Genomic DNA, 26,825 nt, shown 5'->3' with positions numbered 1-26,825 from the left:
AAACCACAACTTACACCACTTAGGCCTCAAGTTCATTCACCTCGAGTGCGGCGGAACGTGTCAACAGGCCGATTTTACGAAGTTTGCAGTGCATACGCAGTGACCGTGCCGGCACCGCGATGGCTGTACTCTGCTTCCCGCCATACCTGAGGGTAATGCACTCGTGGACTTTTCCCCTAAATTTTAGCCGAAGTTATGAATGCCTATCCGCAAACCCACACCTGTGTAGCACCATTTTCCTTCTAATCTCCCTGCCTTGTTCCCCGAAGGAAAAAACGGGTTTTAATGGTAAAAACGCAACTTGATTCTAACCGTAGCCGCCATTCACTTCGCTAAAGTGTAATGCCACCGGCATGCATCGCGGCTGCAGTAGTGTGTGGTGAAGCTGGTCGTGAAGTCACTCTAACTGTTGAATTTTGCTACAGTATCTTGGTATGCATTTTCGAAGCTGCATCCTCTTCCGTCATCTAACTTTGTATCTTGTCACTGCATGACCGTTCGGACGTGCCATCCAGCCTGCCTGCGATCGCCAGAGTCGATCAAGTACGATTCCCCCCTGCCCCAAACGTACAGCTTTTGGCCTCCTGTCAACAAGACTGAAGAAGGCCTCGGATGGATCTACAATGCCGCGGACGCCATTGGCGGCTTCCTCATCCCGATGCCCAAAATACCCGCTGGTCAGTGGTGGGAATACGGCGTGCAATTGTTATTTGGGCCTAGCAATTGTGATCTTTTTTCGTAACAGGACTCGAGCAACTTTTACGGAATGCGTGACAAGGCCGTGGATAAATAAGGTTTTATTGTGTTAGTACCACGTAGAGTTTCTTCATTTAATTCTACGTCACACTCTGCAAAGCGATAAGGGTATTTTAACCCGCTGGTGGTTGCTCAGTGGCTATGGTGTTGGGCTGCTGAGCACGAGTTCGTGGGATCGAATCCCGGCCACGGCAGCCGAATTTCGATGGGTGTGAAATGCGAAAACACCCGTGTACTTCGATTTAAGTGTACGTCAACGAACCCCAGGTAGTTGAAATTTCCAGAGCCCTCCACTACGGCGTGCCTCATAATCAGAAAGTTGTTTTGGCGTGTGATACCCCATAGTTTATTGGTAATAAGGCTTTTATCAAAGCACCGTTTGACTTCTGTAAAACCTTTCATAAAATGATATACATTGCTCACTCGGTATGAAATAAGAGTGTGAAGTGCTCTTTACACTCCTTTTTGAGAGAGTTGAATGGTCGTTCTACTTTTGACGCAAGCAAAAATAAACCACATTGAACGCTCTTGCTTTAGTTGCGGCAACATTCAGGCGGGAACATGACGATGTATTATTCGCAGGAGGTAATTTGTCTGGGGTCGCCATGAAGCATCCACGGTTGCTTTTTTTTTCTTAATCTAGCAAGATTTGGAGAGGTACCAAGGGATATGTACTCAACATCCAACAAACTTCAGGCTCGCCGCATGGAGAACTAAATTTGGGGGGCTGAAATCAGTCATATTTTTCATGACTGCATATATTTTTCTTCAGCATTCGTTGTTGTGAGTAGCAGATATAGAGACAACTGTGTGGTTGATGCGTAGATGTCCATGATTTGGCGATAGGAACTATATACAGGACACAAAAACGAAAATATTTCCCCAAGTGGCCCTTGAGTAAACGGTGTATTTGACAGTGGTGTAATAAATTCTCATTTTACAAAAGAAATGACAAATAAAAACGACTCCAGTGCTGACGCAACATATAGCGGGAGAAAGTGGAGCACTGCCTTATATGGCTGACTTGTAGACTTGACCCGCCGCGGTTGCTCAGTGGCTATGCTGTTAGGCTGCTGAGCACAAGGTCGCGGGATCGAATCCCGGCCACGGCGGCTGCATTTAGATGGGAGTGAAATGCGTAAATACCCGTGTACTTAGGTGCACGTTAAAGAACCCCAGGTGGTCGAAATTTCCGGAGTCCTCCACTACGGCGTGCCTCATAATCAGAAAGTAGTTTTGGCACGTAAAACCCCATAATTTTGTAGACTTACTCTAATGCCTGGCGAGCAGTTCACATATATGGCTTTGTGTCTGCAGGCATTATTCTTCAGTTAGATCAAAGAGTGTGATACCGGATAACCCGCCGCCGTTGCTTAGTGGCTATGGTGTTTGCCTGCTAAGCACGAAGTCGCGGGGTCGAATCACAGCCACGGCGGCCGCAATCCGATAGGTGCGAAATGCGAAAACAGCCGTGTACATGAATTTAGGTTCACGTTAAGGAACCCCAGGTGGTTCAAATTTCCGGAGTCCTCCACTACGGCGCGTCTCATAATCAGATCATGGTTTCGGCACGTGAAACCATATAATCTAATTTTTTTTAATGCGATGCGTACCGGCCGATTGTCATACGTAATTGCGATGAATATTCTAGCCTCCTTCGCGGCCATGTTGGTTGGTTGAGCCGTATCTTCATATAGTGTCGAAACGCCTCCCGGCAGGGTGCGGCGTCTGCGGCCGATGAATCCTGCAGGATTCATCAGAAAACTACAGCACTAGTAGTGTAAATAAACAATGTAAACTAATCGCACCTTCTGCGAGAACTCTCCGCAAATAAAACTCACCATTAGGTCCGTAGTATACATAGATGACGGTGATTTCACTTACGTCCACACTTAAAACACCGCTTTGTTCGCAATCAATCTCTAGCATCTCTAAGACTATTCGACTTGCTTTCCATTGTATTTGCGCGACGTCATCTTTTCGTCTTGTAAATAAATGATGCTGACAAATATGCTGTCGCTATTTCTTTCTTTTTCGCGGTAGGTTGGAATCATTTGACATGCCGCATGCTCGTGCATGCTAACAGTGACCTTACGATGTTCGTAGCCTTAGGCACAAATTACACAACTCACACTACAATTTAAAAAAAACCGATAGAACATGCAGCACTTTCAGCGAACCAATTTCATTCAATACGTGGATACATATTGGCACGTGGTAGTGACGGTTGAGGAGACAGCAAGAAAACTGCGAATGGTGAAACTAACTTTATTGAGCGAACCTGTGCCCAGAAAAAACAGGCTACACTAAATGCTCAACGAAAACGGCGAACACAGCCTGCGATAGTCTAAAACTTGATCACCAGGACAAGCGCATCGGCTTTTATACATAAGTCGTGAAATCTTCCAGAGTATTCCCTGGGACCCGCGCGTCATCCACAAAGTTCTACACTATTCGCGTTGCGCATACATGCAATCAGATTATACAAAGTTCGGTGAGAGACATCGGATGCAACCATTGACAACATTCCAGAAATTTCCGATACATGCAGGCGCATCCTGCGCTGTGCGATGACATTTGTTTGGCAGTGAAACGTGGTCGCCCGATAAAGATAGCCAAGTACACGTGTCAATATGCCCCTCTTAAAAAGCATGGACCCGATGCTGGAAACAAACGAAAGTAATAAAGAAAAACACCCGTAGCATAGAAAGAACCAAATGAGGAAGTTCGTCAGCGTGCGTAAAACGGTTTCTCACGCACCTCGTGGAGAAGGACGAAGTAAACTTTATTACTCTAGAAAGAGTAATTCAGCGGTCGGGCCGGATGTCTTGATCTTCTATTGGTTAATGAATATCTCCGACCTGCATGGTTGGCGCCCCTATTCCAGGACACCACTGAGCGTGGCTGCTCGTCGTGCATGATCCACCAGCTTCCGTTAGAGGCTAGGGTCGCCGCTGGAGAGCACGCTCTCCCACTGCTCCGCACTCGGATTTTCTATGTTGTGGAATTTCTTATTCGTATTGCACTCCCATGTGATGTGATAAAGTTTGGGTATTGCGCCACATCACGGCCATGCGTCCCTTTATTGACATGTGAACATTTTGCATAGTATATGTAAATTGGGGAAAGTTCCTGTCTGCAGCTTTCGCCAGTAAACTGCCTGTTGTTGAGTGAGTGTATTGTGGGGAAGGGGATATCTGATCCTCGTCCCTCTATGATAATTTAGTATGTCAGAGTACGTTGGGATCACTGTCATGAAATCCTCAGGATCTCTGTTTAGGTCTGCTCGGTTTGCATGCTCCCGAGCGATCCTATCAACCCTTTGGTTGCCCTCAATCTCAGTGTGCCCAGGTACCCAAAAGATGGTGTGTCTAATGCGTTTATTCTGTTGGCCAGCGCGGAGAAAGATTTGGAGCGCTTTTTGACCGATTCTGCCGTTAATGTGGTTTCGGCATGCTTCCTTGGAGTCTGTTAGGATTAAAAGGGATCTATTTGTGCGGTAGCCCTCCACAGCTGCTAGAGCAACAGCCATTTCCTCTCCCTCGGTTACCGTACAATCCCGTGCCGATGCGCAAGCGATCTCCCTATAGTCCGAGTCTATTACTGCCGCGACAACTTTTTGTTCTGTTTCCCTTCGCTCTCGAGGATACACCGCGGCGTCCATGTATACCGTGTTCGCTCTTGTTGCTAGGTATTTCTCTACATATTTTGCCCTAGCGTTCCGCCTGGCTGTGTGTAAATTCGGGTCCATGTTTCTTGGTAGGGACCCTACCTTGATGGTGCTGCGATACTCATCGGGTAGGTTTGCTGTTCTTTGTTCCTGCCTTTCAACTTTTTTGTGCCCCAGTTTTTAGGCGCTTTCTGCCCGTGGTAGTCTGCTGGAGTCTGAGTAGCTGCGACCCTAATTGTACTTCTTTGAGCTCCTCGAACGTGTTGTGGAATCCGAGGGCCAGGAGCTTCTCTGTCGAGGTGTTGGCCGGCAGGTGAAGCGCTGTTTTGAACGCTTTCCTTATGATGGCGTCGGCCTGATGCCGTTCGCCTTTGTTTGTGTTGTAATATGGGAGGTCGTACGTAATCCGGCTGATTATGAGGCTCTTTACCAACTTGACTGTATCTTCTTCCTTCATGCCGCTTCTTTTTTGCGAGACGCGGGTGATCATACGTGCCACCTGTGCCGTCGCTTCCTTGTGTAGGTTTATGGTGTGTGTGCAGCGTGGATTGCTCTGCACCCACATTCCCAGAATCCTGACGGCTTCTTTTTCTGATATCTTTTGTCCTTGTAGGGTGGCGCTGATTTGTTCGTCCAAGCGTTTTCCTCTTCTGACTCTCAGAAGCTCTGATTTCTCCGTCGAGCAGGCGAGGCCGCTTTCCCTAACACATTCTTCCACGCGTGTTGCTGCGGCTTGTAGTCGTTCTTCTATTTGGCTGAGCGAGCCTTGGTTAGTCCAGACAGTGATATCGGCGGCATAAATGGCGTGATGTATGCCGTCGATCTCTTCCAGCTTCCCGGCTATCCCAATCATAGCAATGTTGAAAAGGATCGGTGAGATCACGGATCCCTGCGGGGTTCCTTTGTTAGGCGTGTGGAACTTGTCTATGCGCAGGTCTCCTAACCCCACCGTGGTTGTTCTGTTTGATAGGAACGCTGTCACGTAGCCGTGGATTCTTCTTCCGCTGTTGAGATCGTCCAGCCCCTTGAGGATGGCCGCGTGGCTGACGTTGTCGAACGCCCCTTTAACATCGAGTGCCATTAATATGTTTTCTGCGTTGTAGGGGATGTTGCTTAGAACCCCCTCTTTAATTTGTACTAGGACGTTTTGGGTTGATAATTTGGTGCGAAAGCCGAACATACTGTGGGGATACAGATCTTCATCTTCCATGTATTGTTGTAGCCTCCTTGTCACGATTCGCTCGTACAACTTGCCCAGGCACGAAGTGAGTGATATCGGCCGTAGGTTTTCTACTAGTAGCTTTTTCCCTGGCTTGGGGATCATAACTACTTCCGCATGTTTCCATTCCTCTGGCAGTGTCCCCGCTACCCAATGTGTATTGAGGAAGTTCGTCAGTGGTGTGACCGCCTCATCACTTAGGTTGCGGATTAGTGCGTTCCTAATCCTGTCCGTGGACAACTTCAGATCGTGCGCAGCGCCGCTGTGAATGCGAAATACCGTCTAGCAAGGCCTCATAGTCCAATGTGCCAATAAGTCGGATGACCTTGTAGGGTCCGAAATAGCGTCGCAATAGTTTCTCACTGAGTCTTCGTCGGCTTATCGGGACCCAAACCCAAATACGGTCACCGGGCTGGTACTTGACGAAGCGTCGTTAGAGGTTGTAGTATCGGCTGTCTGTACGCTGCTGGTTCTTGATCCGTAGGTGGGCGAGCTGCCGGGCTTCTTCGGCGCGCTGGAGATAGGTGGTAACGTCAAGATTCTCTTCCTCGGTGACGTGCGGCAGCTTGGCGTCGAGCGTCGTCGTCGGGTTCCTGCCGTAAACCAGCTTAATCGGCGTGGTCTGTGTTGTTTCTTGCACCGCCGTGTTGTAAGCAAAGGTTACGTACGGCAGGACGGCCTCCCAGGTGTTGTTTGTGTTCGACGTCGCCCTAAATTGCTAGCATGTCGGCGACGGTTCTGTTCAGGAGCTCCGTAAGGCCATTCGTCTCTAGATGGTAGGCATTTGTCCTCCTCTGCCTTGTCTGATTATACTGAAGAATGGCTTGAGTGTGCTCCACTGTAAAGGCCGTTCCTTTGTCGGTGATGAGGACTTCTGGGGCACCATGTCGCAGCAGGCTGTTCTCGACAAAGAATTTCGACACTTCGACTGCGCTACCTTTCGGCAGAGATTTCGTGTCAGCGAAGCGGGTGAGATAGTCCATCGCCACGACAACCCACTTATATCCGGTTGTTGACTGGAATGGGTCCCAACAAGTCTATTTCGATCTGCTGAAATGGTCGGCAAGGAGGCTCGATTGGCTGTAGTAGTCCCGCTAGTCTTGTCGGTGCTATCTTGCGTCGCTGACAGTCTCAGCATGACTGACATAACGGGCGACGTCGGCGGTCAGGCGCGGCCAATAATACATTTCTTGTATTCCCTATAGTGCCCCCGAAAATCCGAGGTGTCCAGCGGTCGGATCGTCATGTAGGGCGTGCAATAATTCTGGACGCAGCCCTGGCGGAACAACAAGAAGATAGTTGGCGCGGACTGGTGAGAACTTCTCCTTTACTGAAAGGTTGTTTTGAAGCGAGAACAAAGAAAATTCTCGCCCTAATGTCCTAGGAAAACGTCGGTGTGGCCGTTCAAGTACTCCAATTTTTCAACCCCGGATCTGCTCGTTGCTGTTCAGCGAAGTCTTCGGTGCTTAATATTCCAAGGAAGACGTCGTCATCCTCGTCGTCTTGCGGCGGCGAGTCCAAGGGGGCGAGTGATAGGCAGTCGGCATCAGATTGTTTTCGTCCGGGCTTGTAGGTTACAGTGATATCATATTCTTGCAATCTTAGGCTCCACCGCGCAAGCCGTCCTGAAGGGTCCTTTTGATGTCATAGCCACCACAAGGCGTGATGGTCGCTGACGACTTTGAATGGCCTGCCATGTAGGTGGGGGTGAAATTTTGCTGTAGCCTAAACGTTGGAGAGGCATTCGTTTTCCGTTGTAGAATAATAGCCTTTCACTTTTGACAACGATCGGGTAGCGTCAGCTACCACGCGTTCAAATCCGTCTTTTCTCTGCACTAGGATAGCACCTGGGCCTAGGCTACTGGCGTCACTTGCGGATTTCGGTATCGGCGTCATCATCAAAGTGCTCGAGTACTGGGGACGACTGCATACGTCGTTTGAGTTCTTGAAATGCGTTGGCCTGCGGCGTTTCTCACTTGAACTCGACATCACATTTAGTTAGATGTGTCAGCATCTCGGCGATGCGTGAAAAGTCCTTGACAAAGCGCCTGTAGTAGGCACACAAGCCAAGGAACTGACGCACTGCCTTCGTGTCGATGGGATGTGGGAACTTTGCGATGGCAACAGTCTTCTGCAGGACGGTGCGGACTTCAGACTTGATGATGACGTGGCCTCGGAACAGAAGCTCATCGTAAGCGAAGCGGCACTTTTCTGGCTTCAGCCTGAGTCCCGATGACTTGATGCCCTCTAGTACTATCGCAAGCCGCCTAATGTGATCGTCGAAATTTCCGGCGAAGACGGCGACGTCATGCAAGTAAACAAGACCGGTCTACCACTTCAGCGTTGCTAACACCGTGTCTATTACGCGCGGGAACGTTGAAGATGTCGAGCACAGTCCGAATGGCATGACCTTGAACTCCTAGAGGCCGTCTGGCCTGATGAAGGTGGTCTTTTCGCGATCTCTCTCGTCGACTTGTTTTTGCCAGTAGCCAGACTTGAGATCCATCGACAAGAAGTATTTTGTGTTGCAGAGCCGATCTAATGTATCGTCTGTCCGCGGTAGGGGGTACACATTCTTTTTTGTGATCTTGTTCAGTCGAGGATAATCGACGCAGAAACCTAAGGTTCCGTCATTTTTCTTCACAAGGCCAACAGGGGATGCCCACGGGCTTTTGGATGGCTGGATGATGTCATCGGGCAGCATTTCATGGACTAGTTATGTTATAACTCCACATTCTCGCGTCGAAACTCGGTAAGGGCTCTGGCGGAGTGGTCGAGCGCATTCTGAACCGTCCATTCACAATCAAGCCCAGTCCCATGACGTCAACGATCATGCCTATAAATTCCCAGCCGGATCCTTCCTTCTTCAGTGGGGCAGGTGGCAGCAGTACGAGCATCATGCTTACCCGCTGCCTATTTCTTACGCAGGTATGTTACTTTCAGAATTCCCGCTGCATTCGCTCTGATGACCGATTCTTACTGCTGGTCCCTTGCCCACACCATTCTCGCAGATGCTTTGCTTATATTTCTTTGTACTCGCAGCTCACTGTTTGTATTGGTAGATTATTACAGAGTGGTGACGTTGAAAGCAATCCTGGTCCTTGCTCCCAAAAAAATCGTAGCATTTCGCAAGGTTTTGACGGTCAACCATCGGTGTCTGAAATGCTCGCTGAGCTTTTGAAGGGACATAAAAGATTATCTGATAATATCGCTGAAATTAAAAACTTTCAACAATCTGTTAATACACGTTTTGAGACTATCGAATCGCGTCTGGCCGCTCTGGAGTCCTCGTCACATAAACCTGCCGTCCGAAGCGGCAGCCTTAACAGTGAACTCGCACGTCTAACAAACGAAATTCACAACCTTTCAACTAAAAATCATGCATTAGAAAACCGTGCTCGAAGGAACAATTTATACTTACGTGGTCTGCCAGAATCATCCGATGAAGATAATGAACGCCTGTCCTCAGATATTGCGAGATGGTTTGAGGATAAAGTTAAAATGAGCTGTCCTCAAATAGAAAGATGCCATCGTCTTGGAAGGCCTTCAAGTGACCGTCCGCGACCCGTGATTATGAAACTTCTGGACTATCGGGAGAAAGTTTCGGCATTAAAAAGTGGTCACAAGCTAAAGGAAACCGATTACCGTATTTCGGAAGATTTTTCACTACGTGTCCAGAATATCCGCAAGAAACTTTGGGAAGCGTTTGAGAGTTTTAGGAACAACGGGTGCACGGTCCGCGTACGGTTTGACCTTATGTTTATTGATAAAGTTCGCTATAACTGGAACAGCGCTTCTAATACATTAGAGAAAGTACATCGTAATACAGCACTAAATAGCGTCGCACCTGCCTCTCCACCTTGACTCCTTCGTCGCAAAACCAATGACCTCTGTGCATTAAATATTAACGGAAGAAGCCATCTCAATAAAATTTCCGACTTCATCTCTCTAGTAACTGCTCATTCCCCTCATATTATAGGCATTACGGAAACATGGCTACATGTTTCCGACTCCGAAGTGGCGTTAAGTGGATACACGTTGGTAAGAGTTGACAGATCAAATGGTAGAGGCGGCGGTGTCGCCCTCTATATACAGTCCCACCTGAAATTTTCAGTCCTTGAAACCCCATGTGAAATTGAATTGCTTTTGTGCAAGATTCATTTGGAAAGGTCATCCGTGCTAATTGGAGTGTTTTACCGGCCTCCTGGCTCTTGTGGTGATCAGTTCGCTTTTCTTAGCAACATTCTGCATGATTTGAAATCATCAGATATAATACTTATGGGAGATTTTAATGCACCAGGCATTCACTGGCCCTCTCTTACCATTACCGGCTGCGACGTGTCACTCTCAAGAAAATTATTGCGCCTTTCCCTATCACTCGGTCTTAAACAGATTGTCCACGAGAACACCAGGGAAGTGGCTGTACTAGATTTAGTTTTTCTTGGCTCAAGTCTTTTCGAGGGCGGCTTCCAGTGCTGCGTTACTGACGGGATTCCTGACCACAAAGCCATACTGTTGTCGGTTTGCTGTATTTTTCCCATACCGCGGATAGAGTACTGCACTTTTCGTGATTTTAGCCGCCCTGATGATGCTGCAATTACCGACACACTCAGCGAATCGTTTGAGAACTTTAATGAATTATCTTTGAACAATGATGTCAGTGCTGCCGTAGGATTTTTTGAGAATATTATTGAAACATGTATTAACCAATTTGTTCCCCTGAAAACAAAAAAGGAAAATATTAATTCACCGTGGATGACAAGAGGACTGCTGCATTTATCGCGTCGTGTTTAGCGATTGCGCAAATCTAAAAGAAATGGTAATCCTAACAAAGTTGCAGAGTTCAATGATGCCAAGAAGGAACTGCGCCAGAAACTAACATCTGCCAAGTATTTCAACTATGCTGTTACTTTGCCAAAATTAACGAAAACAAACCATCGTATGTTCTGGAAATCGATAATGCCAAGTAACAGCACAACTAACACTTTACTTGTTAAGGACGTGGCAGTTTCAGATTCACTCACGATTGCTTCCGCTGTTAACACCTATTTTCATTCCGTGTTCACATAGGATAACTCTTCACTTCCACCTTTTAGCTGTGACTCATACCCTCCTATTGAAGACATCGTCGTCTCTAGCTCAGGTGTTCTGAACATGATCCTCCAATTAGATACTAAAAAGAGCTGCGGCCCAGATGACATACCCAATTCTTTCCTCGTTCGCTACTCCCTTTCGACAAGGAGATACCTCTCCGTTATCTTCCGTAAATCATTATCCACCTCCACTGTTCCCTAATCCTGGAAGCTTGCTACGGTCATTCCGATATACAAATCCGTTAACGCTCAACTTCTGCAGAACTACAGACCCATTTCATTAACTGCCCACACATGCAAGTTACTCGAACATATAATTTTTAAACACATCACGGAATTTCTTGAAAGCCACAATATCCTATCCAATCACCAACATGGTTTCCGTCGCGGATATAGCAGCACTACCCAACTAATCGAATTCACGCACGATATTTGTCAGTCATTAGATTTAGGCGGACAGATTGACGGCATTTTTGTTGACTTATCCAAAGCTTTCGACACCGTCCCACACCCAAAATTCCTCTACAAGCTTAACTCCATTCTAAATAACCTTTCTCTGGTTGGTTGGATACACAGCTTCCTAACCCAGCGTTCTCAGTCTGTGAAAATTAACGGCTCTATTTCCTCTCCTGTCAGTGTTTCATCTGGCGACCCACAAGGTTCTGTTTTAGGCCCGCTTCTTTTCTTATTATATATTATTGACTTGCCACATTGCGTGTCCGTTAGTATTCGTTTTTACGCTGATGATTGCGTCCTTTATCATAGTATTAACACACCAAAGGATCATGATTTACTTAATGACTCCTTTGCAAAATTTTGTAGGTGGTGCAAGGAAGGGCAAATGAATATTAATTTCTCCAAAACTGTTTCCATGTCCTTCTCCTGACGTCCATCTACATCACTTCTCACGTACACTTTCCATGGTCAAGATTTAAAAAGAGTAACCGAATTTAAATACCTTGGTCTTCATTTCTCCCATGACATGTCATGGTCGAAACACATGCACATCATATGTAACAAAGCTTTTAGACGTCTCGGTTACCTCCATCGTTCATTGCGTAAGGCTCCAAAGGATACCAAACTGATAACGTATAAAACCCTTATCCGCCCCATTGTTGATTATGGCTGCATCATACGGGATCCTCATAAGAAATCCGATACTAAAAAGTTAGAATCATTCCAAAAGAAATGAGTGCGCTTCATTTTTTGCAGCTATAGCCGAAATTTTTCCCCTTCTTCCCGTTATACAGCTACAGGTCTTACAGTGCTTTCATCTCGCCGCCGCTTAGAATGCATGAAATTTTTACACACGCTGATTCATTCTTAGCGCCTTGATACACTAAATAATTATTTGAACTTTAGTCCACCTTCTATCACTAGGAGGTCTCACAATCTCAACCTTATCCCTTTCTTTTGCCGAACGGAGATGTTCAAGCACAGCTTCTTTCCACTGGCCATTGAACTCTGGAATTAACAGCCTGGAAGCATCCGCTCTATACCTATGCAAGAATTTTTGAAAGCAATTACATATACTTGATATTCATATTTTTTATGCCTGTATCTAGTTTTCTTGCTTTCCCTTTTTTCACTATCCACTCCTGCAATAGCCTCACCGAGGCTGCAGTATGTATAAATAAATAAATAAAATAAATAAAATTCTTCAGGGATTATGCGATGTTTTGCGACTGGCGTTTGTCGAATCCTCGATGACGTCGAAAAGCAGTCTTTTCATCGCCGCAGCAAACTTCTGAGCTGTTCCTGCTTAATCATTGGGAGACTTGCATTTATGTCGAAGTCTGGTTCGGGACCTATGGTCGTCAGGGTAGATGCGGCAGAATCCGAGAGGACAAATGCATTGCTGGTTTCCAGAATTTCTTCGATGTACGCGATCATCTTGCCCTTGTTGATGTGCTTGAACTCCTGGCTGAAGTTTGTCCGCAACTGTTTCATTTTTCCTCCGTGCAGTCGAGCGATTCCTCTAGCGACGTAAGTTTCACGGTCGACTAGTACACGTTGGTCGCCCTCGATGACGTTCTCTACGTCAGCGGGTGTTTTGGTGCCAACGGAAATAATATTGCTGCAGCGCGGCCGGATGCTCACTAGATCTTCGTGCACACTCGAGGCGTGGTGACTACAACAGCTCTCCGCCGGCATCGCTTGATTTTCCGTCAGCGTTATCGATTTCGACATCAGGTCTATGAGTGCACCGTGTTGCTTCAGGAAGTCCATGCCGAGAATGACGTCTCGTGAATACTGTTGGAGGATAACGAAGGTGGCAGGGTAAGTCCGGTCGTGAACGGTAATTCTTGCCATGCAGGTTCCCGTCGGCGTAGTGAGGTGTCCTCCAGCGGTTCGAATTTCAGGGCCTTCCCATGCAGTTTCAACTTTCTTCAACTGGGCTGCAATGTGTGCACTCATTACGGAATAATCGGCCCCTGTATCCACTAAGGCGGTAACTCCGTGGCGGTCGAGAAGCACGTCGAGGTCGGTGGTTCTTTGTTTTGCGTTGCAGTAAGGTCTTGGATCACGGCTGCGTCGTGTTGACCTGTGGCTGGTACGTGGCGTCGCCAGGTTGTCTTTTGTTGGCGCATTCTTTGCTTCCAGGCTTCTTCGGGACGGCGGCGTGTCGTTGTAATATCGTCGAGGTAGTCTCTTCGGCGTCTTCGTCGGCGGTGAAGGATCTTCATCAGTTCGGCGAACAGCAATCGCACCTCCATCGGTTGCTGCTTTTAGTTTTCTGGATATGGCCTCGCAGACCGGCCTCGGACTGGGCCAGTGTTTGGTCTGCGCTGCTGCCACAGGTAGCGGCATGGTGGCGGCGAACGGAACGGTCGTCGAGGGCTCCACTGAGTAGCGGCGAGAAAGTGGGCGATATCATGAGGTCATTCACCAAGCTGTACTCGCGGCGCGTTAATGGCAAACCTTCGCAGTCCCATCTCTAGGTACGGGCATCGGCGGTGGACATGACCCGCTTCTCCACAGTGGTAACACAACGGGGGGTGGTCAGGTGCGCGCAAAATGCCAGTCTTCCTCGCGTAGCTGCGCTGGGCGACGGGTAGGCGTGCTGGCGGCGGCGGTGGTCGACGACGGAAATGTGGCGTTAAAGGGCGCTGGCATGGCCGCGCAGGGGGCCTTGACAGCGGCCGACGGCGGCGTAGGTCATCTCTTCCGGCTGGGGCTTCGGTGATTCTGGCTGCTCCCCAGGAACCCCAAGGGATCGCTGAACCTCATCTTTGACGATTTCGGCCATTTAGGACACTTGAGGCTGCGACCTCGGGTACAACTTCTGCAGCTCTTCCCGTACAACCACTCTGATATTCTCGCGCAGATCGTCGCTGGCCAGTGATTGAATTGCGGTGCAGTTTGTGGAGTTCGTGCAGCGGTTGAATTGCCGGTTCCGCATTTCGAGTGTATTCTAGATGCTGGTGGCCTCGCGAAGAAACTCTGCTACGGTCTTTGGTGGGCTTCGTATCATTGCGCCGAAAAGTTTTTCCTTTATAGCACGCATTAGTACGCGGACTTTCTTCTGCTTGTGCATATCCGGATCGGCGTGGCGGAAAAGACGGCTCATTTCTTTCGTAAAGATGGTGACGTTTTCGAGCGTCCAGCATAGCTTCGGCCCTTTAATTGCGCACGGCGCTCGTAAAAATGCGCACGCTCCGAAACAGGTGTCATGTTGTCAAAGTCGACTCCCGGTTCTCAAACCCTGTTCTGGCGGCGTCTTCTAAGGCGAAGTATACATGCCGCAGGTTGTCGTCGGAGTCGCAGTTGTTGAAAGTGGCGATTCGTTTGTAGGTCTCGAGCCAGGATTCCGGGTCTACAGTCGCTGATCCATGAAATCTCGGCGGGTCACAAGGTTTTTGCAGGAAGATGGCAGTCGCTGGGGCAGCCATTGAGGTTGTCTTGGCCACGATCTTCTTGATCGTCTTAGGCAGATGTCCGTGTTCCAGGGGTAGCTGCTGCAGTCGGCGAATTACTCGACGATCCGGGACGACGTAGGTTTTGTCTTTGCGGTCGGCGCTTGGATCACGGGTTTGTGAGGGCGTCTGATACATGAACGCAAAGCACCTGCACCAGTTGTCAAGTGGTAGTGATGGTTGGGAAAAAGCAAGAAAACTGTGAATGGCGAAACTAAGTTTATTGGGCAAACCTGTGCCCAGAAAAAGCAGGCTATACTCAATGCTCAACGAAAAAGGCGAACACAGTCGGTGATCGGCGGAAATTTGATCAGCGTGACAAGCGCATCGGCTTTTATACATAAGTAGTCAAATGTTCCAGAGTAATCCCTGGGACCCACGTGTGCCCTACAAATTTCCAAACTATTTACGTCGCGCATACATACAATCAGATTACGCAAGGTTCGGTGACAGACAAACTTCCGATACATGCACGCGCATCCTGCGCCCAGTGATAACATTCGTTAGGCGGTGAAACGTGGTCGCCCGATAGATAGGCAAGTACACATGTTAATATAACAGTCAACATTCATTGTATTGTCTGGATACACACACCAACTCAACTAGACTAGACTGAAGGAAGTACTCTTAGGATGCTTTCACAATTGCGCGTAGACCTTGTCACTGTCACTGTTATTAGAAATTTTATCTAGCTTGCAAACCACTTGTGGATGCAAAACTTGCATTTTTCTGCCAAGGAATTCTTGTTACTTTATTACGAATGCCATGCACTCTTCACAGCATCTCTGCATGTCCCAGCGTGTTTGGATTGTTATTAAATAGTCTAACATTTATATTATTTCCGTGGCAGATAGGTTATGTCCTCTCACTTACACAGCGGAGCTGTCAGAACCTCGCTGGGTTTTTCTTGACGTCCGCAGCTTCACCGAGCTGGGCGAGAGAGAGCTGAGAGAGAGTTAAAGCAGATTATAAAATAGCAACGCGCAGCATAGCGACGCGGCGAGGATGAGTGGAGCATTGCGGGGGAGAAGGAGTGGCGTGTCGAGACGCAGGTAGCGTGTCATTGCTGTCCGATAAAAACCAGCGCGCTCACCTCGGCGGTAATCATTCTCGCAGTGGAAAAAAAAATTATGCGTGGCTCTACTTTCGCAAACACCAGAGTCCAGCGGATCTGGGGGAAGCCCAGCAAAGGTTAGTCTAATTGTGCGGTTTGGCACTACTTTATTGGCCTTTCCCTAGCTCCGCTGGTCTCTGGTGTTTGCGATAGCAGAGCCACGCATATTTTGTAATTAACTTAGTAGTGCAAAAGAACCGCCAAGATTGTTGTCTTACGTATCAAACATTTTTCCCCTCAACAGCCATGTTGACCGAGGAAATTTTCACGGCACCAGCCGACTTCGCCAGATACAGCTTGCCAAATGTAAGCGTACAGTTCATGCGTTTATTCGTTTTCAGCATCGGTGTGTTTAAGTCGACCCGCTGTGGTTGCTTCGTGCCTTTGCTGTTGCGCTTCTAAGCACGAGTTCATGCGATTACATCCCAGACACGGCGACCACATTTCGATGGTGGCGAAATGCAAAAACACCCGTGTACTTAGATTTGCGGGCTCGTTAAAGAAACCCAGGTGGTCAAAGTTAATGTGGAGTCTCCTAATACGACGTGTCTCATATTCAGATCGTCGTTTTGTTACGTAAACCTCCATAATTAAAGACATTCTTAAGTAGTTCGTGACATGTAGTAAGTGACATCTGCAGCGAGATTGCCGTTAATCGCAAAGAACTCGGGCAAAAAAATAGCAATGTTAATGGATTCTTTTATAGCTTCGCTTTCAGTAAAGGAAAAGTTAGCCTAAAGAGTTGTGCTTTTCGTTCTTCTTATACATAAATGAGAAAATAATTTAAATATCATTAAAGAAACATACAATGTATATGTGATCATTTTCGCATTATTTTCACTTAAATATTCAAACATCCGGCATTTCTGTTATACTATCCGTGTCGGTGGCAGTACTCGACATAGAGTGAGATTCTAGTCACTGCTTGGTGCTAGGCCGATTTCTGACGTATTAAACAAGATTAGCACCTTTGGGGCGTTGCCACGGTGTACAAACGGAATAAGACCTACATGAAATATATTGATGAGAAATTAGCTCAATGTTCGGAGGCGCTCTCCTGGTTAAGTCATCAGCATTACTATGTGTGCGGCTTTGCTTCGTGCGCCTCTTAGTATGGAATGATCTAAATGGGGAAGAGTGGTCACATTCGCTGTCCATCGAACGTCAGTGAGCATCCGGCTCTTGCACAGGGTAATAAGCAGCATACCAACGAGCCCTTTCTTTATGCAATGTACGTGGCACATGCGCAAGAAATGTTCTCATTGCACACAAAGCTCAATACGTTAAAAACCACATGTTTAATAGCAGAGCGCAATGTTTAACGGCCCTTTTTAGCTTTGCAGCTTCATGACCAGCATTTAAAGTTACCTATAATAGTTACGGTACTCCATTTTTCTTTTTCTTTCTTTTGAGGAGACTACAGACGACAAACGCCTCTTCAGCCATACATTTTCTAAAGTGCAAGAGCGTCCTGCGCCGAGTAGTAAGGCAGCTACTTCGTAAGATCGCCCCAAGAAGACGACCTCGAAGAAGCCATGCGCATGAAGCCTATGTGGTGGAACGGTACTCGGGCTCGTTGGACATTGTACGTGCGCCCATACTGAGAAAGGAGGAGAGCCAAAGGTACCTTATCAATAGCCCCTCTAATTCTTGAAGTAGGCGGCGAACACGTTTAACCTGACCAATTATGGGGGCTGCATGGAAAACACTCGGTGTAACTCGAGGCCAGGCGACGCAGCGACCCGATAATATCCCCAGGGAATTCCTTGCTTTCTATGCTGTGTGTAAATGTCACAAAATATAACCGGAGGAACAAAAAGTGTAGCCATTACTGTGAGGATAGAACACAGCTATTGGAGGTGACTGACAATTTTAAAAATGTTTGCCTTTTTCAATGTTGTCACAGTGAGCATATATGCTGGTATTAATTAAATTAAATTATGGCGTTTTACGTGCCAAAACCACATTCTGATTATGAGGCACGCCGTAGTGGAGGGCTCCGGAAATTTCGACCACTTGGGGTTCTTTAACGTGCACCTAAATGTAAGTACACGGGTGTTTTCGGATTTCGCCCCCATAGAAATGCGGCCGTCATGGCCGGGATTCGATCCCACGACGTCGTCCTCAGCAGCCCAACACCATAGCCACTGACCAACCACGGCGGGTTGCTGGTATGAGCAGTGCTTGGGAGGCGACAACTGGTCAGCAATGCAACGGGAGATTTTGTACTAGCAAGTGTTGTTATCCGATGCTTGATCGTGGATAGGGTTGATTTCAGCTCTAAGAAATGTCAATCCTGCTGGTGTTGGCGCATTGGTTATGGAACGCAGACATCTACGTGGCCCGTAATGGTGAATGTGGTGCAAGGCATCTATGTTGGGCAGGTTCTTCCAAACATGTGTAGGAAGTGAGGAAAAGTGATAGCCCCGTGGCTGAGCGGTGCCAAAGTGACACTAAACAGAAAACTAATTTCATCTCTAATAATAAGTTACATTCACAAGACCAAAAAAGCCACTATTACCATGCGAAGAGCATCAGTAAGACAGAAGAGACGCAGGAAAAAATGGCGGCTAGCTGACTGCGGCACCGTGAAATTCGCTGCGACATCAGCACGGGACTATTACAGTTATCACGTGTAAACTTGTAACATATAGTATTCTAATATATCAAGCACATATACCTTTACCTTGGACAGAAGGGACGTCCAAATATGGGGAAAAAGAATAAACATTTCGTGTATGAAGGCATCACGTGAAATTCGCGCTAATGAGGTTTTGGTGCGAAATAAAAACAAAAGCGGAACTAAGATCACAGCTTTTCATGCCCTAATCAATTTCCTCCTGGAAGCTGCCGAAAATATGCTTTTAACGGAATACTATATCGGTGTAAACAGATTTGGTGTTTTGGTACTTGAAAGATACGATAGCAGTACGTATGCTCAATGCAACAAATTCCGTAAGAATTTGCGTTTCTGGGTCATGATAACAATCTGCACAAAATGTTAATTCAAGGAAGCACTAAAGGTGAATAACTCTGCAATGCTCAATTAATCATATACGTTACGGTGAATTTCGTTTAATATTGCGTTTCTGTAAACTGTGGAGGGAAGTTTTCAGCGCTGGTAGATTAACAAGCGAAATACTACGTAAATAATGGAAACATTGGTTCGGTTATAAGTAACAAAGACTTTTTTTTTGCTACTAATGCGAACAATGCGCGTATCAACAAATCTGAATAATCTGTTCCGATTTTCCTTGATTTGTAACTGTTTAGGGCATTACACGGTTAAGTCTGTCCTCGTCTCTGCAACTGCTTGATTTTGCGATGGTGATTCAATCTTACAACCGCGCTTTATTAAAAGGAATTTTTCGCGAATAACTCCGTCAAGCAAACATTAAGCGTACTTGTGAGATAAAATGCAACCTTGCGTCAAATTTGCGCAGGAGAAAACTGCGGTAAGCATTTAACCGTTTGTAGGAGCGCGTAGTAGCATAGCGCATGCGTGCTCACTCCGAATATGTACTGAATTCATGCCACAGGCACAGTCCTTAGATGTGGAGGCACAGACTCGCTTAAATATTCATAAAATGGTAAGCTTGCCTGCCCAGAGAGAATTTCCTTAGGGCAGCATTAGTATTGCTTATATAGCCTTCTCTCCTTCAAGCATGTGTGCCCTATCCCTTGGTGTCTGGATAGCAGCATTCCATGCATGTTTTTATAGGATATAAACTTAGGTCAGAGTGAGTGTAGGACGAGGGGTGTAGGCCTACGGCATTGCAGCATTTCGCCATTCGAAGTGCGCTGTAGTTGCGATGGTGGCTCAACATCCTTGTGAGCATGTCGGGAACGTGTCGCTGGCGCTTTCTGTGTACAGGCGCTGCGCGAGTTTCCTCGATTCGTCATGGCGGCCACGTTCGGCATTTCTCTCGCCTTGGTGTTCCCCGTCTTCGGCTGCTTACTGCTCACGTGCCGCTGCTGTTGTGGAACCTGCGGAGGAGCCAGCGACGCGTTCGAGGGAGAGAGGGACCACGTGTGGAAGTGCCTCTGCTTCTTTAGCCTCGGAATCTGCTGCGCTCTTATGACGTAAGTTGTGCAACAGCACTTGCATCAGCGCTACTGCAGCGCAACCCCTGCCTGATCAGCTAAATCTATTCGCGTCCTTTCACATGCAGGCAATTTAGTAAAGCAATGAAGGGGGCTAGTTGGTGAACGTTCATGGTTATATTTGCGCTCAGTTTTACACAGACGATATTAAGGCAGGACAGGATGTGGACGTCCGTCCACGTCCTGTCCTTCCTTAATATCGTCTGTGTAAAACTGAGTGCAATATAACCATGAACATGCAGGCAAGTTATGTGGGGCCTGGTATTTTTGGTCGCAGGAACGCGGGAGCTATGGTGTGTGCGACCTCGCTACAGTCATTTACCGGCTATATGAGCAAATTTTAAGCAACAATTATTAGTCAATTTTTTACAAGATAGAAGTGTGGTTTTTTCGGAGCCATGGTGTACGTTCTAGCCAGATATCAGTCGATATGTGGGACATCGTAAATGAAGAGCTGCAGTAAATTGATAACATTTTTTTTATCTGCTATAACCAGTCGGCTAATTTCAGCAGGAAAGCCGAGCTTTCCGCAAATGCAAAATCAGCGTTAAGATTTGGAAAATTGAGATTACGCTCAACATTTGAAGTGCATCGAATTGGTACTCGATGGACTCTGAAAGGAAAACTCTGCGACGCTATAATATGCCGCGATGCACCAGGAGTCACATAACGCAGGGAGCCCCATTGGAGCACGTGTCAAGGGAATTTTGATGGCGAGCGGGTTCGTCTCGGTATCTCGCGGAGGCCGCAGAATCTACGGAGCGCATTGATTTCAATTGCGAGACTTCATGGGTATAAAGCTCTCATAAACTTTTGTGCGGAAGGTGCATTGACATTTCCAAAATCGTGCTTTAGATTTTCAATGCCGCAACTTTGTGCATTTAATGTTATAAACATTTGACGCCAAAGGTGCGTTGGTTTTCAAAAGTCCTACATCGGACCATTCAACGAGACAAGGCAAATCTACACACTATCAGACAAGTAGACAAAGCACACAGAGAGGTCCCATGAAACGAAGCGTTGTGGTGGTACATAAGTGCCGTCATGTCACAGAAAAGATTGTCAACATTTGTTTCACCTGCGCCAAAGAATCTATGTCAAGACACTAAAGCCAGCAAAGGTAACTAGGTTCCTATTTATTTTCCTACTTTGACTTTTATTCGCAAGAACACAGTGAGCCCCCTCAGTTTTCTTCTCGCTACCCGCGGGCTGCCAGAGCCAGCCAGAGCACAAGCGTTTTTCTCGTGCTGCCCCGAGCACTGCGCGGTGCACTTCAGTGTGCGTTCGGTGTTCGCTGGCCGAGTGTATTCTCGCCTGACAGACGTTTGGACGCTTCCTGGATAGCAGACGAGAGAAAGAAACAATGCTCGCTGTAGCCATCACTATGGCGACTCGACTGATTGGAACGCGTTCGCTTGAGTGCAACCTCTCCGGAAAGTTATGTCTTTCCGGTGTAGGATACCGAGCAGCATGCGTATGGTCCTCTGCGGAGAATACGTCCCACGGTTTCTTCGAGATTCCTTCCGTAGCCATATTATGTATCCGCAGTACGCATTCGATTGTGGCCAACATTCTTTCCTTTGCGTTTCTACATTTCGGTGCCCTGCTCCATATAAAAAAAAAAGAAATTGTTGCGGAGGAGCTATTTGTCACATGTTGAAAGTTCGATTTTGTAACTTTTTTTTGCAGAAAGTCATGGTCCACGGGAGGCTTCAGTTGCCGGTTACTCTTATTATAGTATTCCTATAGCAATTTTATAGTCACTCCAAGCGTATTCCGGCCGACAGCGACATGTTCCTTATGTAGTCCAAAGGCGATAACATCGTCACCGCGCGCCGGATGCTGTATGTGCGAGTGAAAGCATACAGGGAGGGGCGGTGAGCCAACAATGGTGGCTCAATCTTGTGTGCGCAAGGCAGAAAAGCGGGGAGGAAGCACGCCGCCTTCCGTCGCGCCCGATGGACCGGGGGGAGTGGAGGGAAGGGGGGAGGGGGCTAGGATTATGTGATCTGTGAACCTATGTTTGAGCGACATGTTCATTTTTCTTGTTTGACGCATTATATGTAGTGACTTCTTCTTAGATCCGTATTATTTATTAATTATTAATCAATACTGCAATCTTCACTGCGGATCTTAGCAGGGTGGGAAACAATACATATGTAAAGAACGCAATAGCATAGGCAACGAACACAATTCAAATCAGGTAAACAGAGCTTGAACATAGCAGTGGCCCAGCAAGATAAAAAATTTTTACTCAATACTTGAAACAAACGCCGAAAGTGATGATCTTACATCTTGGTCATTGGTTGGATGATTCCATTGCAGTAGATGATTCTAGTAGATGTATAGGGGGCCACTCGCCAACACAAGTAATAGATAAACCTACGCGGCACTCGGCAACCTCTGCAAATATTCTCGACCTGATCCTCACAAACAATGCTGACCTTTGCTCTAATATCACCCACTTACATGGCCTTTCTGACCACGCCATTACCGCCGGCAACCTCACACGCCCATTTAACACATGACAAGCCATCAACGACAAAATCAGATGCTACAACAGAGCCAACTTTGCTAGTATGAATTCCGAATTATTGGGTTTTTCGGAGCACTTCATTGACAGGCACCTATCATTCACGGTAGAAAGGAATTAGCTTCTGTTTAAAAACTTCCTCAAAGAACTAATAGAAAAATTCATACCTACCGTTACAATAAAAAGCAACGTACTGCTCCCTGGTTGACGCATCGGCTCCGGCGTTTATCCAATAAAAAAAGCGACTCTACAGACTAGCCGATAAAAACGTTACGTCGGATTCTTGGCTGTGTTACAAAGCCTGCGATAAAAATAACAAATATTACTTAAAACCACACGCCGTCATTTCTTTTGCCATAACGTAACATCTATGCTTAAAATTAACCCTCGAAGGTTCTGGCGCATCGTGAATCCCAAACATCCTGATATCACTCTTCATGCTTGCAACAACACTTCACTTCCGGAATCACAATGCGCAGAACTTTTAAATGAGACATTCACAGCTGTCTTTACCTGCGAGGGAGAGAGAAAAAATTTTTATTTTTACGCCAGCGTCCGGCGCTCAACCCTGGTCGGTCAGCTACCAGTGCTCATCCAACACGTCTCTGACGTGCTGGATAAGCACCGGCAGGAGAATGTTAGTTGCATGGAGTGGTGGAGTGAGCCAGTCCGTCCACGACCGTGGCTTGATGTTAGTGGGAATGTTAGAGAGGGCTGACTGCAGTTTGCGAGGATATTACTACCGCGCCTATGAAAGATTGTATATCTGACATCGACATGCCAGAAATAGATGTAACCGAAGCGGGCATATTTCCCTTTTAAGTAAACTGAAAATTTCTTCTACATGTGATCACAATGGTATCAATAACACTATACTGAAAAATACACGCCATGGCATCTGTGGTATTCTGAAGGCCCTTTTTCACAATCCCTCGCGACAGGCACTATCCCCGATGATTGACAATAGCCAAGCTAGCACCCTTTTTCAAGTCAAGCGACGGTTCTTCACCATGCAACTACAGACCTATTTCGCTAACAAGTACCATATGCATGGTCATAGAACACGTCATTCACTCCCAAATTGCCAAATACTTAGAAAGCCACAACATAATATGCCAGTATCAGCACGGTTTCCGCAAGGGCTACTCTTGTGAAACACAACTTGCAGGGTTTGTTCATGACTTACACTCATCCGTTGACCCTGGTTTACAAGTAGAGGCAGTTTTCCTTGATTCCTCCAAAGCTTTTGATCGCGTTCCGCACCACAGATTACTTCTCAAACTTGCATGCCTAAACATTCACCCTAACGTCCTCGCATGGGTTAAAGCTCTCTTTCCTTCAGGCTCCAGTTTACTTTCGCTAACAACTACAATTCTTCTTTTGCCCACGTTACTTCCGGTGTCCCCCAGGGCAGCGTGCTAGGTCCTTTACTTTTCTTAATATATATTAATGATCTTCCTTCTTGCGTAACGTCCCGGGTTCTCCTCTTTGCCGATGATGTCGTAATTTACTGCACAATTTCCTTTGATATCAATTGCCAATGCTTGCAATCTGACCTTGATGCAATTACCTTATGGTGCTCCAAATGGCTAATGTCGCTTAATATCTCTAAAACCAAGTTAATAACATTTAACGGCCGAAAGTCTCGAATTGAAAACACTTCATTATTAACAACACGATTGAGCTTTCCACTTCCTACAAATATATTGGCCTTCATTGCCAGTCTGACCTAACGTGGCATCGCCATATAAATGTAACCCTGGCAGGTGCTAACCGTAGTCCTGGCATACTTAAACGAACCGTCAAGCAAGCGCAACCACTCGTACGAAAACAGGCATATGCCACAATCATTCACCCGAAAATTGAATATGCTGCGGCAGTTTGGGATCCCCATCAGGTATATCTAGCTTCTAACCTTGAAGCCCTGCAGAGCCGTGCTGCTCGATTTATTTTTCAGATTATTCAACATTCACTAGCGTTACATCTCTAAAGAACCGTGCTGGTTTGCAATCCTTGAGCCTTCGTCGAAAACATTCTCGCTTATCACTATATCATAAAATTTTCCACCACTCCTCACTTCGTGATAATTTTTTTCAGTCACCGCCGATTATCCTTCCTCGCCCCGATCAGCCTAACAAAGCGAAACGCATTTTGTGTCGGTCATTAACTTTCGCTCAATCCTTCGTACCATGCACTATGATCGATTTGAACGATTTACCCTCATACATAGCTATGAAAACTGACATAGCCAAATTTAAGGAAACAATTTGCACTACTCTGACGTGCTGTTCAAGATGTGTTTTCGGATTAAGTGTGGTTCCCTGATATTTCTGATGCATTGTGAGTTGTTGCTTGCTCCTGTTGTTTTTATGTACGTGGCTTCTTTTTTTGGTTTCTTGGTTCAATATGATAACTACACTGCTTGTGAGCGAAAAAAAAAAATGTCTTGTAAATGTTTTTCTTTTTGCGTATGCTGTACCTGAATGTACAGGCGCCCAAATCTTTAACTGGCGTGCGCGAGCGGGGACTTTTCCGGGCGTCAGCGCCGTATGACGGGGCGAGGCTGGAAACAGCCTAGCAGACGACGATTGGCCCAGCTGAGCGGGCTTTGTCCGCATGCGCTTAGCTTCAGACTGTTTCCAGCCTCGCCCCGTCACACGGCGCTGACACACCGAAAAGTCGCCGCTCGCGCACGCCAGTTAAAGATTTGGGCGCCTGTACACTTGTGTTTTCTTCTTGTAGCCTCCCCCCCCCCCTATATGTAATACCCTCCTTCGAGGGCCTTTGGGCTACTGTAAATAAATAAGTAAATAAATAAATAAATACGTTTATTTAAATGTCTTGTTGCGCGGTATTGTGAATACATGCATTGAACTTTGTTGCCAGTGACAATTTTTTGCGCTCCATGGATATCTTTGCATTTGTATATTCCATTATATTGCTACAGGGATGCTGCGACTATAGAAAGACTATATTTACAATATATATACAGGCTTAGTCAGAGTAGTTAAGATGGCTGACCATCAAGAACACACAGCCGCCAGCGTCTGCGATCTTTTTCGTCCGCTCTCTTCTTCCATCCTTCCCTAACAGGAACACTGGGTAGCGAAGTGTCGCCTCGGCGCATGCTTGGCAAAGAATTGCGAGCGAAGTATGGCTTCAGCCGCGAAACGTGCACGACATCAACAGGCGTTTCACTTGAAGATGCATCGATGTGTAGCGGCGAAATCTCGTAATTTACGTCGTTAACTTGGCGTAGGACTTCATAACGCCCTGTGTAGCGAAAGAGAAGCTTCTGGGAGAGGCCAACCCGACGAAATGGTGACCATAGGAGCACCCAAGCACCTACCGCGAACTTAACATCGCGTTGGCAGTGGTCGTAACGCTCTTTTTGTATATGCTGCGAGGCTAATAAACAAGATCAGGCGGCTTGACGTGCCATGTGTGCGCAATCGATGACTTCTCGAACGTAGTGAGTTGCACCACGCGGCACAGAAGGGAGCATGGGTTCAAACGGCAATGTGAGGTCGCGACTATACAAGAGATAAAAAGGTGAATATCCGGCGGTGTCATGTCGAGACGAGTTATACGCGAACGTCACGTAAGCTAGCGTGGCGTCCCAGTCGCGGTGATCGTTTGAGACGTACATCAACAGCATCTCTGTGATTGTTCGCTTAAGACGTTCTGTGAGACCGTTCGTTTGTGGGTGGTAGGCGGTGGACAGCTTCTGCTCAGTGGCACAAGAGCGGAGGAGGTCGTCGACAACTTTAGATAAAAACGAGCAGCCGCGGTCTGTAAGCAACTGTCGAGGTGCACCGTGGTGGGGAATGACGTCGTGGAGGAGAAAATCGGCGATGTCTCTTGTGCACGCAACTAGTCGTCAACGCCTTTGTTATCGCGTAGCGTGTCGCGTAATCAATAGCGACGGCGATCCACTTATTCCATTTAGTCGTCGTCGGAAAAGGGGCGAAGCAGGTCAAGGCCTACCCGAAAGAACGGGTCAAAGGGAACTTCAATTGGTTAGAATCGTCCGACAGGTGCCAGTGGAGGTTTCTTCCGGCGCTGACATAATTCGCAAGTTGCGACACAACGACGCACAGAGTGGCAGAGACGCAGCCAGAAGATCCGGCGTCGTACGCGGTCGTATGTTCGCAAAACACCAAGGTGTCCAGCTCTCGGTGCATCGTGAAGTTGTTCGAGAACGATGGATCACAGATGACGAGGAAGGACAAGGAGCCACTCAGGGCCGTCAGGCTTGATATTGCAGCGGTAGAGGATGCCGTCATGTAGCACGAACATGCGGCACGTGCCGTCTGTGCGGCCAGATTGCACTCCACTGATGATGGACTGTAACAATGCGTCGCGTTCTTGTTCAGTGCGCATGTCGGTCATGTCAGTCAGAGCCACCACGCAGGTCAC

The 26,825-nt window shown here is 47.1% G+C and overlaps 1 protein-coding gene across 1 annotated transcript in view; it reads left to right on the top strand.

The window, feature by feature from the left end:
- The first annotated feature begins 490 nt into the window (after nt 1–490).
- The window catches only part of LOC135916589 (prominin-like protein), a 189,800-nt gene continuing 163,465 nt past the window's right edge, over nt 491–26,825 (top strand). Inside the window, exons 1-3 of the mRNA XM_065450023.2 lie at nt 491–677; nt 16,014–16,075; nt 19,644–19,852. Of these exons, the coding sequence (XP_065306095.2) occupies nt 491–677; nt 16,014–16,075; nt 19,644–19,852 (458 nt within the window). The remainder of the gene's footprint in view (nt 678–16,013; nt 16,076–19,643; nt 19,853–26,825) is intronic.

The sequence above is a fragment of the Dermacentor albipictus genome, chromosome 2 (assembly GCF_038994185.2).
Source record: "Dermacentor albipictus isolate Rhodes 1998 colony chromosome 2, USDA_Dalb.pri_finalv2, whole genome shotgun sequence".
NCBI lineage: Eukaryota > Metazoa > Arthropoda > Arachnida > Ixodida > Ixodidae > Dermacentor > Dermacentor albipictus.
The sequence above is the reverse complement of the archived record's forward strand: the minus strand, read 5'-3'. Positions and strand labels throughout refer to the sequence as shown.